The sequence below is a fragment of the Phragmites australis genome, chromosome 1 (genome assembly GCF_958298935.1).
Source record: "Phragmites australis chromosome 1, lpPhrAust1.1, whole genome shotgun sequence".
Lineage (NCBI taxonomy): Eukaryota > Viridiplantae > Streptophyta > Magnoliopsida > Poales > Poaceae > Phragmites > Phragmites australis.
Genome location: NC_084921.1, coordinates 1,045,357 through 1,060,913, shown reverse-complemented (window position 1 = coordinate 1,060,913; position 15,557 = coordinate 1,045,357). Strand labels below are relative to the sequence as shown.

General features: G+C 42.2%; 1 protein-coding gene across 1 annotated transcript; it reads left to right on the top strand.

Moving 5' to 3' along the window:
- The first annotated feature begins 8,203 nt into the window (after nucleotides 1-8,203).
- On the top strand, nucleotides 8,204-10,577 carry LOC133898528 (leucine-rich repeat extensin-like protein 3). The gene has a single exon (XM_062339547.1). It carries the CDS (start codon nucleotides 8,393-8,395, stop codon nucleotides 9,968-9,970), a length of 1,578 nt encoding a protein of 525 aa, XP_062195531.1. The 5' UTR covers nucleotides 8,204-8,392; the 3' UTR covers nucleotides 9,971-10,577.
- Nucleotides 10,578-15,557: the final 4,980 nt, after the last annotated feature.

Below are 15,557 nucleotides of genomic sequence, written 5' to 3'. Positions count from 1 at the left end.
TAAATTGAATGACATATGACTATAATAATGTTGGTCAGTACATGACCATTACCTATAAAATTAATCATAACCACATTGTCTAAAAGCAAAATCTTTTAATTAGAGGCAAGCTTGAATCATGTGAAAAAAGTGCATTAAACATTACTTATTTACGGAAGCATAAACATTAAATAATATCATAATTAATGAACAGTAAATAAATGCTAAATTAAAAATAAGGAAAAACTTAAGATCATAATTTTAAAGCAATATTAAAGCATAAGAAAATTCTTATCAACATAAAATGACAACATAAAATATCTGACAACGTAAGTGATCCCAACTTAGCTTATCTCTGAATGCACTTAAACATTATTTATGACCCTGTTGAAAAATATCCATAAGGCCAACTTAAAACTTATGCTCAAAATTGGGTCCATGAAATATGCATGATCTAGGGACATAAATATTTCATTAGTGAGCAATAAATTCTGACAATTCATGATTATAAACAACCATAAAAAATCAACATTAAGTATACTAATGCCCATAATTTGGTTATAGTCCTAAATCAAAATTTCTCGTTGGTTCCATTTTGATTTGAGACAAACTTAATTATAAGAGGCCAGAAAATATCACTTAAAATAAAATTTAATCATTAACTAAATTTGTGAATTCCTTAATTATCATAAAATAATTACATCATTTTGGGAACTAAACATTACTCCAAAAATTACATAAGTCTAAGCATCATTTGGGCAATATTCATTTAGTCAAAGGATGTATAATACGTCTCTCTGGGCAATTATCAACTGAGACAATGCATAATAAAACAACATTAATAATGAGAAAATACACTGAAAATAATAAGCCTAAAAGCTTAACTTTGGTCTGCTCAAATTGGCCCAAATTTCATTATTGCTAGGGTAAACTTCATCCCACATGAGTTGGCCCAAAAACAAAAATGGGCCGAGCAAACCTCCTAAAGGAGGCTGCATCCGACCCGGTCCAGTGAACACCGCCATGGGACCCATCACGCCCGCAGGCTAGCCTTGCTCATCCGTGCGTCGATAGTCATCGACCGCCATCGAACGGTCCGCATACGCGCTTGCGGGATAAAACTCGCGAAACCTTAACCCTTAGCATCATTTCCACCTCCAGCCTCTGACAAATCCGCACGAGCGAGAAAGCAAGACAGTGATAGTGGCGTGGTGAAATAGCAGGCGTGCTGGTGCCGAAGTAGATGCGTTGCCACGAGTCCTCTCGTCGGAGCTCGCATGCGGCCAAAGTTGCGCGCGGCTCCGTCGAGCGGATTCACGGTGGTTCATGTGCGATGAAGCTGCAACGTTGAGATCCCCGACGCGATGCACTTCCTTCGCATCGCGCACATGAGTGGCACCATCAAGTAAACCTCTCGTAGCACACACGCGCAGTTGCGGGAGTTGAAGAAACGTTTCGGTGGCTACAAACAGTGGTGCGCAAGGGAGGCGGGTCTGCCAGAGAAGGACATGGCGGATCCAGTGACCTCAAGGTGACAACATCAACATCAAAACGTAAGTAACTCGCCTCCTCTTGATCTAGGGTTAGGGATTTTGGGGAATTCGAGTTTAGGGTTTCGGGATTGGAAAAAGGATCAGGGAATTAGCCTTAGGGTTCTTAATTTCGCCCAATTCCCCTCCTTCTTGTTGCTATCCGAGCCCCGATCGTTGGTAATTATCAACATTATGTCAAAAACATAAGCTAATCTTGAGGAATCACGACTAACAGGGATGTATTGGGGCTAATACACAATCAATTGACATAATTAAGCACTAAAATATCATCATCTACTCTGTTTATGCATAATTAACAACATGATCATAATCTACTGTTGAAGACATGGTAGGTGTGATATGTATGCGATAACCTCTACTTGCTTGTAGCAGGCATGATGTAGGCTTGATAAAGAAGATCCATGGAGGGGCGTCAGTGCAGAGGAAGGTCGGCGATGTCGTTCCTGCAATGGGCGGCATTGGCCTTTGAGCCATTGTTGTACGTATCCTTGATCAGTAGGGCATGAGGTTATAGACTCCCGATAAGTCTCTCTCGATCAATCTCAATAGATGTTGGACCCCTTTCTTATATTAGCATGGTATAACTTGAGACTAAATCAATAAAAAATAATTTTGGTCCACCGATCATACACCACCGTATGACTAACTATTAATCTATTTCTAAGGACGGTAGTTAACGGAGATCACTTCTAACATGGCCCAGTACCGGCACTCGTTGGACGAGTCGGTAATCTCCCTGCAAAAAGTTGAGCTTCGAGGGCAAACAGTTTAGCTTCCGTATAGCTACGCCCCGAGAGATACGATTCAGTTTTGGACGAGTCGTTAATCTCCCTGCAAATCGTGTAACCGTATAGTAAGTAGTACGTGCACAGCGTTCCAGAGCTAGCTTTCGGTAGGCTGCACGTACGTCACAGTAGCTGACCCCGAATGCATGGCCATGAGCCGGCCGGCCGGTGCGTGCGTACGCGTGAGCCTCTCTCAGATGACATGATGCGACACTCTGCGCCAGCTCCTTCAGTGGCAGCAAGAAGGCGCGTGGGTAGTGGCAGCATATCTCACTTTCCTTTCTCGGCCAAAGGGAGAGCACTGAATGAGGCGTACAGTTCTGGAGTCCGTTTCCAGTTTTCCACAAGCATATCTACGTGGCGGTAGCACAATCCCGTCCACTGTTTACGTGGCCGTCTGCATGTTCCCGTCACTCCATTTTTTATGACTTCGTAGTGCCCATCTCTGATGTAACCGCTACCAACTGGGTCAGAGGCTAAATCGGCAACTCATTTTTTTCAAGTAATTAGACCGACCAGCTACCATGAACTTGTCCAAACCACCACCAGTAGCGCTCCTCTACTAAACCAGTCGGGCGCACCTCGCCGCCGTCCGATCGGGCGACTACCACCAACAATCACCGTCCGATCAGTTCCTCGCGACAGGGGAAAAGGCACGACGAGTCCACGACAACGGGTGGAACGGGATGCGGTGTGGTGTGACTTGGTATCGACGGAAGTAAATTTTACAGGATCATATGTTACGAAAGATTTTTTTTTCTTACGATGATACATATTTATTCTTTTTTTATCCTCTTTAGCTCAACCACTAAATTACAGAATGGATGGATGAATGAGATCTCATAAGTGGCTTTCTAAATATAGTGGTATGAAATTTGCTTCCCCGACCGACAAGTCATCACTAGGGGGCGGAGGCGTGGACGCGGGCTGCGGGTGGGCCCCTCCCCCTCACATGCTCGCTCCCCGGTCAAAAAGGAGGAAAGAAGTCCATTTCTGCATCGAGAGGGGGGGGGGGGGGCAAATGACAATGCTACCCACCACACGGGTAGACAGCTTGTTTTTATATGCTTATTAGGTAAATGCTCGTACGTTGTAACGGAAATAAAATTTGCACGAGATGACATCAAGCATATGCATAAATATCGCATATGCATAGACATTGGAAACAAGAACATGAATGATCAGGATTTTTAAATCTACTGAAGGCAATGAAAAAATGAAATATAGACAACTTTGTAACAAGTAAACAAATTTCAGCGGCCATACCTGTAAGATTATAGCTCTTGCTTCTTCTGATGGATGAGGGAACTCAATCTTCCGGTCCAGACGACTAGATAGCATGAAAATATAAAAGGGAGAAATAAAAAAAAAGATCAGGATAGGTGCTAGGGATATCTTTGCCAAAAATTGCAGAATTTACATAGAGACATATGCATTCATCTGGTCATTAAAGATCAAACAATCCAAACAGAAGCATCAAGTAGAAGCATGATCCCCACCATTCGAGCAAATATCTTATCAACAAAATTGAGTCGTCTATAAATGGAGAGCGCCCCCCCCCCCCGGTGTCGCTTTGAAGATGATTAAATGAATATGATTGGTGTGCAATCTATGAGATTTATCATTCCAAGATAAAGAAGCTGAAAATCGAATATCATTATCAACCATAATATTTCATAAATTAAACATCGTATGTATATTTACAGTAAAATAAACTGAACATCATCAGCCTTTTCAAAAGAAAGAAAATGAATATCATCAGTACCCAAATATTAAAACGTGATTGGCACATATTGTATTACCAGTCATGATATTTCTTTAAATTGAAGATTATTTGTACTTTTTCAGTAAAATGAACAGAACATCGTCAACCTTTTCAAAAGAAAAAAAACTGAATATCATTTGTACCCAAAAATTGAAAGTTGATTGGCATATACTGAAATCGGTAACACCGGAATTAATCTGAAAATTGATTGTAATCAGAATCTATTTGTACACGTTAATCTAACAAGAATAAAGGATAATACTTTGAATATTGATTATTGTTATGATTAAGCTCTCTAATCAAGCAATTTAAAGATGTGAAATGACGTATGGCATCTGATTGTTTTCACATACCTTATTGCGTTGCCGCAGACAGGGAAGGCAAGACAGAGGTGACCTTATAATTCATATAAGGTCAAACATACTTAAAATGTAGGAGGATTGTACGATAACATAAATCAAAAAGGGTTAAAAAAAACTTACGCACATGTATCTCCCGGTTGGATCTACTCCGCGTACTCAGCATTGATCAACTCATCCCCACCACCAAACACCTCCATTTTGGATCAGCCCCGAGCAAACGAATCTACAATCAAACACCACAAGTGACAGAGGAAGCATCAGAGAGAAATGGATCAGCGAGATCACCGGAGGGAAGGCGGGGTCGGCGCTACGCCCTGGGCACAGCAGGCGAGGCGGGGGAAGGCGGTGCCGGGCGTTCAATGAAGGGCTCGGAGAAGGGGGCGTACGACGGTAGAATGCGGAGGTAGCGGTGGCTGCGCAATGACGACGTTGGCTTTGCCCGTCCCGCAAAGCCCATGACCTGGCATCTCATTCTCCCTCGATCGGTCTCCTCTTGTCATTGGCGACGACAGCGTACCCGAAACCCATAGGAGGTTTCCACCCTAGGCCTCGGTTGTGGCCATGGAGGGAGGGTCAAGGTGATATGAGGCTAGGGATCCGGGAGGGATCGAGCGGGTGCGGGTCGTGGGGGGATCCGGGAGGAGGTGGTGTGGATCGGGGAGGGAACGACGTGCAGAGATGGAGTGGAGTGGCCACCTGTCATAGCTTAGGAGGGGGTGGCAGGACATCCTGCTTGGGCGCAGCAGGCGAGACGGGAGCGGGCGGTGCCGGACATTCAGTGAAGGGCTCGAAGAAGGGGGCGTACGATGGTAGAATGCGGAGGCAGCGTCGGCTGCACAGCGATAACGTCGGCTTCGCCAATCCCGCAACGCCCATGGTCTGGTACCTCATTCTCCCTCGATCGGTCTCCTCTCGTCGTCGTCAGTGGTAGCGTACCCGGAACCCATAGGATGCTTCCGCCCTAGGCGGAGGCTGTGGCCATGGAAGGAGGGGTCGAGGCGATATGAGGCTAGGGATCTGGGAGGGAGCGAGCGGGTGCGGGTCGTGGGGGGATCCAGGAGGAGGCGGCACGGATCGGGGAGGGAGCGACGTGCGGAGATGGAATAGAGTGACCACCTGTAAGAGTTTAGGAGGGGGTGGCAAGACGTCCTACCTGATACGAGAACTACTATATATTTTTTAAGTAGTGGAGATTCACGTGTACGCTTGGGATAACACATATAACAGAAGGATGTTGTATTGGCTATATCCGACAACACCTTAAGCACTTGAACACATTATCACGTTGACAGTTTATTCGATCCTAGACGTTTAGTTGTTTGACATACCTTTCTCTCTCTCGTCCAATGGGTGCCAGATATGCATTCGGTATTCTTTGGTCCATCGACCACTGTCGTACCCTAAACATATCTCACATTTACGCGCTACGTACCGAGACGATCATCTAGGGACACCAAATAAGAAATTAGTGAGCTGCATAAAGTTTTATTCGATTTCTTTGTTCATACTAACTCATTAGATTTTCTTCTCTCTAAAAAAACTCATAAGATTATCTGGGTTATCTCATCACGCATTTACCAATCTCTAGGCAAAAGCCATTGAGGGCTAAGATGGTCAATTTCCCAATCGCTATATCCTATACTTTCCATTCTCGCCAATTTCGAATTATTTACACAAGGCCTGAGAGCACAAACGTGCACAATAAATAAAATGCAACAGGGGCAACTCTAATGGATATAGGTAGGTTAGTTTAATCTTGTAATTGTTTATCTTCGTACAGAAAAGTTTGTTTATGAGATTCCCTATGACCTCCCTTAATTCCTCCTTGACCAATACGGCAGGGTACACTGTGTCAGTCCAGTGAGAAGAATAATTTACCATTCCTTTTTCTTGTGCTAGAATTTACTATTACTTATTCACTACAATAATACTATCATACTCTTATCTAAGTACATTCCTCTCACGTTTTTACATTTTATTGTAACATTAGGATGCTCCGCCTGCCATACTTTTTTCTAGCAATTTTGCCGTGATTGTTTGAATTACACCAGGTTCCGAGCATGAATTGATTGACGCTTTTATTTTGCCAAAATGTTTATTTCTAGTATTACAAATCTACAACGACAGGATAATAGTCATTATATATGTTTCGATAAAGATTTGTAAAGTGGGGTCTACGTACTATTATAGTCCACCAGTACTAGTGTATATACAACGCAAGGTGCTTTGGCACAAGTGCTTAAAGAAAGAGAATGTTGAGCTTTGGCACCAGTGGTTAAAAAAAGAATATGTTGACAGATCATTAAGTACTTGTATAAAAACTGTTCTCTCTAATGCAAATGAGTGCTTAAATAGATCTAACTGTCTTGTTACACACCTTAAACCTGCAACAAACTTAAGCACTCATTCCTCCTTATAAGCACCCATTCCATGTGATGTGGCAAAAATAAATCGTTTTTTAAGTACCTCCTCCAAACACCTCATTGCACATGCCTTAATAAATAAGTTTGTACCGCAGACAAGAGGTCCAAACAAATATTTACAACTATTATTAAAGTTGTCTAATTTTAGAAGACATTTTTCTTGGTAAAATATTTTCTTGCAAAGAAAAAAACTCCACTTTTCTTCCATGCAAGATCATCTACATACTTTTCTAAACAAAAACAAATCATCTACATACTAGAGCAGTACATTCTTCCTTTGCACGAAGTCCATTCACATGGGAGATAGTTAATTTTCAGTGAAGAATGTACTGCTACACGCGGACGCGGAGATGCGCGAGTCAAATTTCCTTTTGTCACTTTTATCGCTCTGTGACATTCTTTCAGGTATGTTTGGTTCAATGATATTTCTGAATGAAATAGGATCATCTAGTTTTTGAAGGTTTGGTTGGAATACAGGTCGGATAAGATGATTAGTTTGAGAGAATATTTCTCTAAAATATTGGATGAGTTTTTTTTCTTTCTAAAAATACTGGCCTGAGGTCTTATATTTTGGATGAGCTTTATTTCTGATGTGGTCTATCTAATGGTACCATTGTATCCATTGTAATTAAATAAACAAAATAAGTTCTTGTATAATTATATTTTAATGAAAAATAAAATATATGACAAATAGATCCTACAAAATTTTAACTAAGCCCATTCAATTTCTATCTGTCTAATCAAATAAAAAATATAGATTGACATATCCATACTATCAAACAAGAAAGTGAATCACACTATCCAACAAAATATATATTGACATATCCCTCCTAATATTGTTCTCCAACCAAACGAACCCCATAGTCTTATAAATCTTAAGATGTGTCATACATATGTTGATTTGATTTAAGATATGTTTGTATTAGATTTAAGACCTAGATCAGACTCTAAGATAGGTCCGACTTAAAAATATAAAACTTCACAAAAGACCTGATTAGTAAGTAGTTTGCATGGTGGAAGGAGGAAAGAATAATCAATGTTGAAACTATATATATATTTTTTACTTAACATCTCTTTTTACACAAGGCCTCCACATAACACGATGCCCCTCCTTTCTCTCTCCTCGAGTCCCCAAGTTTCAACTACACTCGCGGATTTCTGTTCTCCTCCACTTGTTCATCACACAACAGTAACCACCCACACCTCGCACTGGCACTGATTAATTCTCGGGCGCAAATCCGGAGACGAACGCGGGGGGCCCCTAGCGCCCCGCCGCGCCCATAAATCCTCCACCGCGCCCGCCTCTGCTACCCTTCCCCCGCTCCCCCTCCACCCGCTACACGTACACACCATCGCCACTCCCTCTTCGCAGACTTGTCTTCTTCTCCTTGCCGTGGAGACAGCTGCGCCGCTGCGCGTGTTTATTGCTGTCTCCTCCTCCCCTCCCCCTCTGCCCCCCGCTTCTCTATACGCAAGTAAGCATCACTGCGCCGCAACGAGATATCGCCGCTGCGCCGGAGATGAGATGAAAGGATCCGTCTTTGTGGCGCTCCTTGTTGTCGCCGCCGTTGCCGTCGTCGGCGGCGGGGCGGCGGCGGCGGCGGCCGAGGAGTTCTACGGCGGCGAGGGGCGGCCGGCGGCGGTCAAGGTGGACCCGGCGTGGCGGTTCCCGAGCCGGCGGCTGCGGGACGCGTACGTCGCGCTGCAGACGTGGAAGCGGCAGGCCATCTTCTCCGACCCCAAGAACCTGACCGCCGACTGGGTGGGACCAGGGGTCTGCAACTACACCGGCGTCTTCTGCGCGCCACTGCCCTGGGACCGCCGCGCGCTCGCCGTAGCCGGCGTCGACCTCAACCACGGCGACATTGCTGGCTACCTCCCGCCGGAGCTCGGCCTCCTCGCCGACCTCGCGCTGCTGCACCTCAACTCCAACCGCTTCTGCGGCGTCCTCCCGCCCACGCTCCGCCGCCTCCGCCTCCTCCACGAGCTCGACCTCAGCAACAATCGCTTCGTCGGGTCGTTCCCCGACGTCGTCCTCGACCTCCCGGCCCTCCGCTTCCTCGACCTCCGCTTCAACGACTTCGAGGGCGGCGTGCCCAGCCGCCTCTTCGACAGGCCGCTCGACGCCATCTTCCTCAACCACAACCGCCTCCGCTTCCAGCTCCCGGACAACTTCGGCAACTCGCCGGCATCCGTCGTCGTCCTCGCGCACAACAGCTTCGGCGGATGCCTCCCGGCGAGCATCGCCAACATGTCTGGCACGCTCAACGAGATCTTGCTCATCAACAATGGGCTCAGGTCCTGCTTCCCGCCTGAGATCGGGCGGCTGCGGGAGGTTACGGTGTTCGATGTCAGCTTCAACGAGCTCGCCGGCCCACTGCCGCCGGAAGTGGCCGGGATGAGGAAATTGGAGCAGCTGGACGTCGCGCACAACCTGCTCACCGGCGCGATACCGCAGGTGATATGCGAGCTGCCGCGCCTCAAGAACTTCACCTTCGCCGACAACTTCTTCACCGGCGAGCCGCCGGCTTGCGCGCGCGTCGTGCCGCGCGACGGCGACCGGAGGAACTGCCTGCCCAACCGCCCAGGCCAGCGGACGCCGCAGCAGTGCGCCGCGTTCTACGCCCGCCCGCCCGTCAACTGCGCCGCGTTCCAGTGCAAGCCGTTCGTGCCGCCCCTGTCGCCGCCGCCACCGCTTCCATCTCCGCCTCCGCCTTCACCACCTCCACCATCACCACCTCCTCCTTCTCCGCCTCCGCCGTCTCCACCTCCTCCATCGCCCCCACCGCCATCACCTCCTCCGCCTTCGCCACCGCCGCCATCTCCACCGCCACCTCCACCACCGCCGCCATCCCTGCCTCCGCCATCGTCCCCTCCTCCTGCGCCAGTCCACTACCCCCCACCACCCCCGCCTGCGCCAGTCCACCACCCTCCGCCACTCCCGCCTGGTCCACATCCGTACCCACCATGCCCCCTTCTGCCGCCCCCGCCACCCTGCGTGCCAACACATCCATTGCCACCGCCGCCACCGTATTACCCCGGCCCATTGCCACCCACAGACCCTGTTCGATATGCCTCACCGCCGCCGCCGCCGCTGCATTGATAGATTCTCAAAAGGAAGGAAATTTGAAGGATACTTGGATTTGCTCCGGCAATGGACAGCAGCTGCCAGATTCACCAATGTACGTGGTCATTGTCATGCTTAGTAGCGTTCTTGGTTGATGGCTACAGGCGTTAAAGAGTGTGGTAAGCTGCACAAATTTTTATCAATTATGGTTTGTCGGTGTCCGCGCGTTGGTGCTGAAAGGGATTGGATTGAAGGTGATGGCTGGGCCTTTGGAGCATTGGGGCTGTGGATTGATGGGTAATTGGTTGTGAATAATAAGAGGGTTTGAGAGGGACAGAAGAGGATTTGAGAGAGGATTGTAGGTGCAGGGACATATGTGGGTGTATAAAGAATTTCAGTTCAGTTAAGTTCAGTCAGACATAAGTTTATAGGAAAATTGCCCTCATACCATTACAAAGATTTGCATCTTGTCAAAATACTACTGGTGTGTCTATGACATCTAGGGTCAAGTCTCATATGTTATTGAGACATGGTATTTTGGCAAAGTAGAAGAGAGTGGTATGGTGGCAATTTTTCCAAGTTATAACAACAAATTTGAGTGCTATTTGTTCCTTTTATACCATAGTTATTGTTGATTATTTTATTATTATATTATTTCGGATTTTCTGAAATTATTATTTTACTTCTCTTTTTCTGCGTTCTGTTTATTCTCTGCTAGTATATTTTAGTCATGCTATCATCTGTGTTCTTTGTTTCCTCCCCTTTGCTGTGTGCTAGCAAGCGGTTCATTGGTTGTAGTGAAATCAGAATTATGCTCGGGAATCACTTTTTAACCTCAACTATTAGGAAAACCACTGGTTTGTGGTTTGTCTCTGATGTTTGAGTGACTTTTAAAATCTAATTAGGCCTCTGTTTCTTGGCTTTCTATCTAATTGAGCTGATAGTGAGGATTTATGTTGTGTTATCCATTTTTTCCAAGAATAATCATAGTGCTATTCTTCAAAATCAACTGGTTCCTTACAGTGAAATTGCTGTGTTGAATAAATTTTGCACTCAACCAAATAGATACTCAATTTGGTAGGACCAAAATACAAAATTAGACAATATACGTGATCGTATTTAACAAAATAGATAACATATCGTCGTATTTACAATTTTAGCATTTTTATTCGGTACTTCATTTATCGAAAATTGACTTTCGGTACATCGTACTCCGAAAATCCCATATTTGGCACACGGTGTGCCGAATATGACACTGTAGCACCGAATAGTATCGCACATGAACAGTAACAGCAATGTGTTTGAATTTTGTTTTCCCTTTTCTTCAAAACGGTGGTCTTCTGTTACTCAAAAAATTTAAAACTTTTTTTACATGTTTCATAATCCATGTGTAACCTATTTTAATTGGATTTACCAAAAAATCCTTTGTATATTTTAAACTAAAATTATCCAAAAAATGCTACTTTGATAACTTGTAACAATTGTTAGTGTTTCAAATAAATTCCAAAAATCTAGAAAAATTTATTAATATTCTTCTTATGTGATGGACTAATTTCTAAAATTATTTCTAGCCCTAGGTTATATGATGAAAAAGTGAATTCCTTTGTAATGCTTCATTTATATGCATTTTTATCATTTCATGCCATATTCTTGTTTTAATTCAATTTGAATTCGAACAAAATTCAACTATCTAGAGTAGTCTAGACCAAGTCGCTCTGCACCAAGAGGATGCGAGCGACTGAGGAAAAATAGTCAGCAGGTGAAACCCACGGAATTGAAGATGGAGTCGATGAAATTTAGAGGAGAGGTTCTAATACCATATTAGGAAGCGTTGTCACCTCTCTCGAGGCTGTGTGGATGTATATATATAGGCTGCCGAACCACAACTAGAGTTACAAACGGATTACACCTTGTACAGATGATTTCGATCACATGAAATAATGCATGGATACAAAACAGAGTTTATCTCTGAGTTTTATCTCTAAACCTATCCAAACACAAAAAAAAAAAACAATATGTTCGTCGCGGAGTACGTCAGAAAGATGCTGAGTTGGTTATGATGATTTTTTTGGTAAACTTACCCCTTGATTGTAGGTTTTGTGCATGTTTAAATTTATTTTTATTCAAATTGAATTAAAAAGAGAATATCATATGAAATGATAAAAATATATATAAATAGAGCATTACAAAGGAACTTACTTTTTCATCATATAACCCAAAGTTGAGAATAATTTTAGAAATTAATCCATCACATAAAAAAATATTAGTAAATTTTTCTAGATTTTTGAAATTTACTTGAGACACTAATAATTGTTATAAGTTATAAAAGTAATCTTTTTGAGAATTTTAATTTTAAATATACAAAGGATTTTTTGGTGAATTCAATTAAAATGGGTTGCATATAGATTATGGAACACGTAAAAAAAATTTTAAAATTTTTGAAGTAACAGAAGACCATCGTTTCGAAGAAGAGGGAAAACTAAATTCAAACGTCCAGCTGTTACTGTTCATGCGCGACACTGTTCATGACCGCATATGTGTGCTTAATATGATACTGTAGCCCATTTATGGCGCACCATATGCCGAATATAGTTCTATAGTGCCATATTCGGCATACTGTGTGTCGAATATGGTATTTTTGAGGTATGTTGTACCGAAAGTCAATTTTCGGTAAATGAAGTGCCGAATACGAATGTTAAAATTGTAAATACGATGATATGTTATCTATTTCGGTAAATACGGTTATATATATTGTCTAATTTTAGATTTTTTCTATTTGGTAGTTAAACTGAAACTAATTTATGTAAAATGACATGCTAGCTTTCAAAGTACCTCGAAGAGAGTCAACCTAAGAAAGATACAAAAGCATGTGAGGATGGTGCAACTTTATTCAGGATTTCTAGTCTCTTTGTCTTGATAAGACTGTGTTCAACGGTTTTCCTTCAGGAGTCAAAATCTCTTCACGACGGGATTTTCGTTTCCTTCAGCGCTCCAACGGTTTCCCTTCACGGTTCCCGTCGTGAAGAGATTCCCAGAGTCATTCCCTCTGGGCTGGAATTCTCTCTCCTTTCCCTTCGCGATTCCCCTTGAAAGGAAGCTGTTGGAGATGAGAGGAAATAAAGGGAATGAGAACGGGGAAGCGAATCGGGAAGGGAACGAAATGAAGGGAATATTGTTGGAGACAGGCATGGTCGAGGAGCTGATATCCTGGCTTTCGTGTCACGTGCTTGCTTCTGAAGTATCCGGTCAAAGGAACATTTCTGATGCCGGAGAATTGTTTCAGAACTTACGGCCGGTTTGGTTGAGTTTTTAACATTTTGATTTTATGGTTGAAGTGATTTTATAGTAAAAGTGATTCTGTTTGTGAAATTGTTTGTTATGTTAGTGGTGGAAGTGATTTTTAAGAGAAAATTATGTTGAAATTGAGGAGGATCAGTTAGAAATCGGTGAAAATTAGATTTTTTGGTTTTTATCTCGTAATACAAAATATAGAAGTGATTCTCTCTGATTTTAGCTCCGGTCAAGTCTGGGAGAGCTGTTCTACTAGCACTGTACACTTTGGTTAAAATAAGCCAAATAAAACTACTCTAGGAAACTTAATAGCCAAGGTGACTGGTGAGTATTAGTGCTGCTACAAACACTATTCGTCAGCCTTTGGTTCTTTCGAGGGGAAGTAATCTGATCTCGCTTGCTTTGTGTCCCAGATGACCGTTATACTGGTTGTGCAACTTTTACTGGATCAGCATGCTGACTGCCTTCACTATTCTTTTACCTAGGTTATTACGAACTCTCCGATTGATAAGATACGCCAGTTGAGTGTCCGGAAGGGAAATAAATTCTATAAAGCGGTGTTGTATTCGTGTCATCGTGCAGCATCACTTCATCATTTGTTCTTATAAATAAAAAAATATTTTATTACTTTTGACATATAAAATTAACGTTGAGTGAATTTTATCATCGCTTTGAGATCTATATTAAGGATAAATAGTAACCATTTAGTGGTGCTGTATGAAGATATATCTGTAGTATCACTGCATAGAATTTATTTTCAATTGGAAGACAGGCTAAGCGTAATAATACAGAGGATACACTCACTGTTAGTGTTAGGTCATGAAGCTGCCACTGTTTATGCTACTAAACCGCTTCATCGTACAACACAGTAGTCTGACACTCTTTGTTAACAAATGGCTCCTCTTCGGTGTATAGGTGAATTTGGTTCATGATTAATTTTGTCATATATTACTACTTAAGGTTAATTTTACTATACTTTTATGATAAGAAAATTTACTAATTAATCTTAGATAAGTTTTGATAAAATATTGTGTCTATGACAAATAGGCTATGAGACTAAAAAGTTAGGCAAACTGAAATGGTGACAGCAATCAAATAATATTTTACAAAATTGAGGCTAACTAAGTTTAAACTAGCAAATATAGTTACAGTCTAAACAGTCCTCAATCATTGCTTCCAGGGCTCCCATATTACGCACAGTTTGGAACCCACCGGCAGAAATGTTTGCCTCCACTTGGTCAAGGACAATTGAACACCAAAAGAAGAGAACAAAGCCTGACATCTTTTCAGCCGTTGAATTCTAGCAAGTGACCAATCCACTTGTTGATTCTTGATTCTTCAATCCATGACAATGAGACGACTAGCATATGCAGAGAAGCCAGGAGGGCTCATCCATATCTGTTTCTCTTATTCCTCTTCTTTTTCTGTTTCTTCTCTTTTCTTCTTTATCTTCCTTATTCATTAAAAAGAGTAAATGGTATAAAACTAAGTATTGTGTTATTTATAATAGAAAACTATAAGTATTGTAAATAGCAATATAAAACTATAAGTATTGTGCGCTAATTTCACATAAAACCCGATTTTAGTTAAATTTATTTAAAAATGGTCTTATATTTTTCCAAAAATTCTAAATTTTTTAAGTGTTCCATAATCTATGTGTAACCTATTTTAATTATACTCACTAAAAAGCATGTGTACTTAAACATTAGTCCATCATATAAGAAAAATAATATTGAATTTTTCCATACTTTTGGAAATTTATTTGAGGCCCTAACAATTATTAAGAGTTATAAAAGTAGTATTTTTGGAGAATTTTAGTTTAAATTTTACATAGGCTTTTTAGTGAGTCCAATTAAAATAGGTTGCATATGGATTATGGAACATGTAAAAAAATTCTAGGATTTTTGAAGAAAAATAAGATCATTTTAGGTGAATCTAATTAAAATTAGATTTTATATAAAATTAGTGCACAATACTTATATTTTTATGTTACTATTTATAATACTTGTATTTTTATGTTACAAATGACATAATACTTATAGATTTACTGTTATCAATGTTAACTCATATATCATGAATCCTTGATGGTTATGAATTCCGTGATGGTTGTGAAATCTTTGACATCGTGTGGAATATGGTAGGAGATGTGTAAAAATGGGTGAAAATAATTTTGGCAGGGGCAGGTGGAGTAGTACTCTGGACGAGGATACTCTTGAGGGCTTGAGCCACATTTGTAGTGTTCATTGCCAGAAGATACCTGCTCTGGCCGGTTAAGAATCGAGTCATTGCGCCTTCATGCTTAGCCACCCCCTGTGCAACCATGCGTCTTGAA

Bases quoted from the DNA above. Each gene is read 5' to 3' on its own strand.
- LOC133898528 (XM_062339547.1), top strand. From the start codon at position 8,393: ATGAAAGGATCCGTCTTTGTGGCGCTCCTTGTTGTCGCCGCCGTTGCC.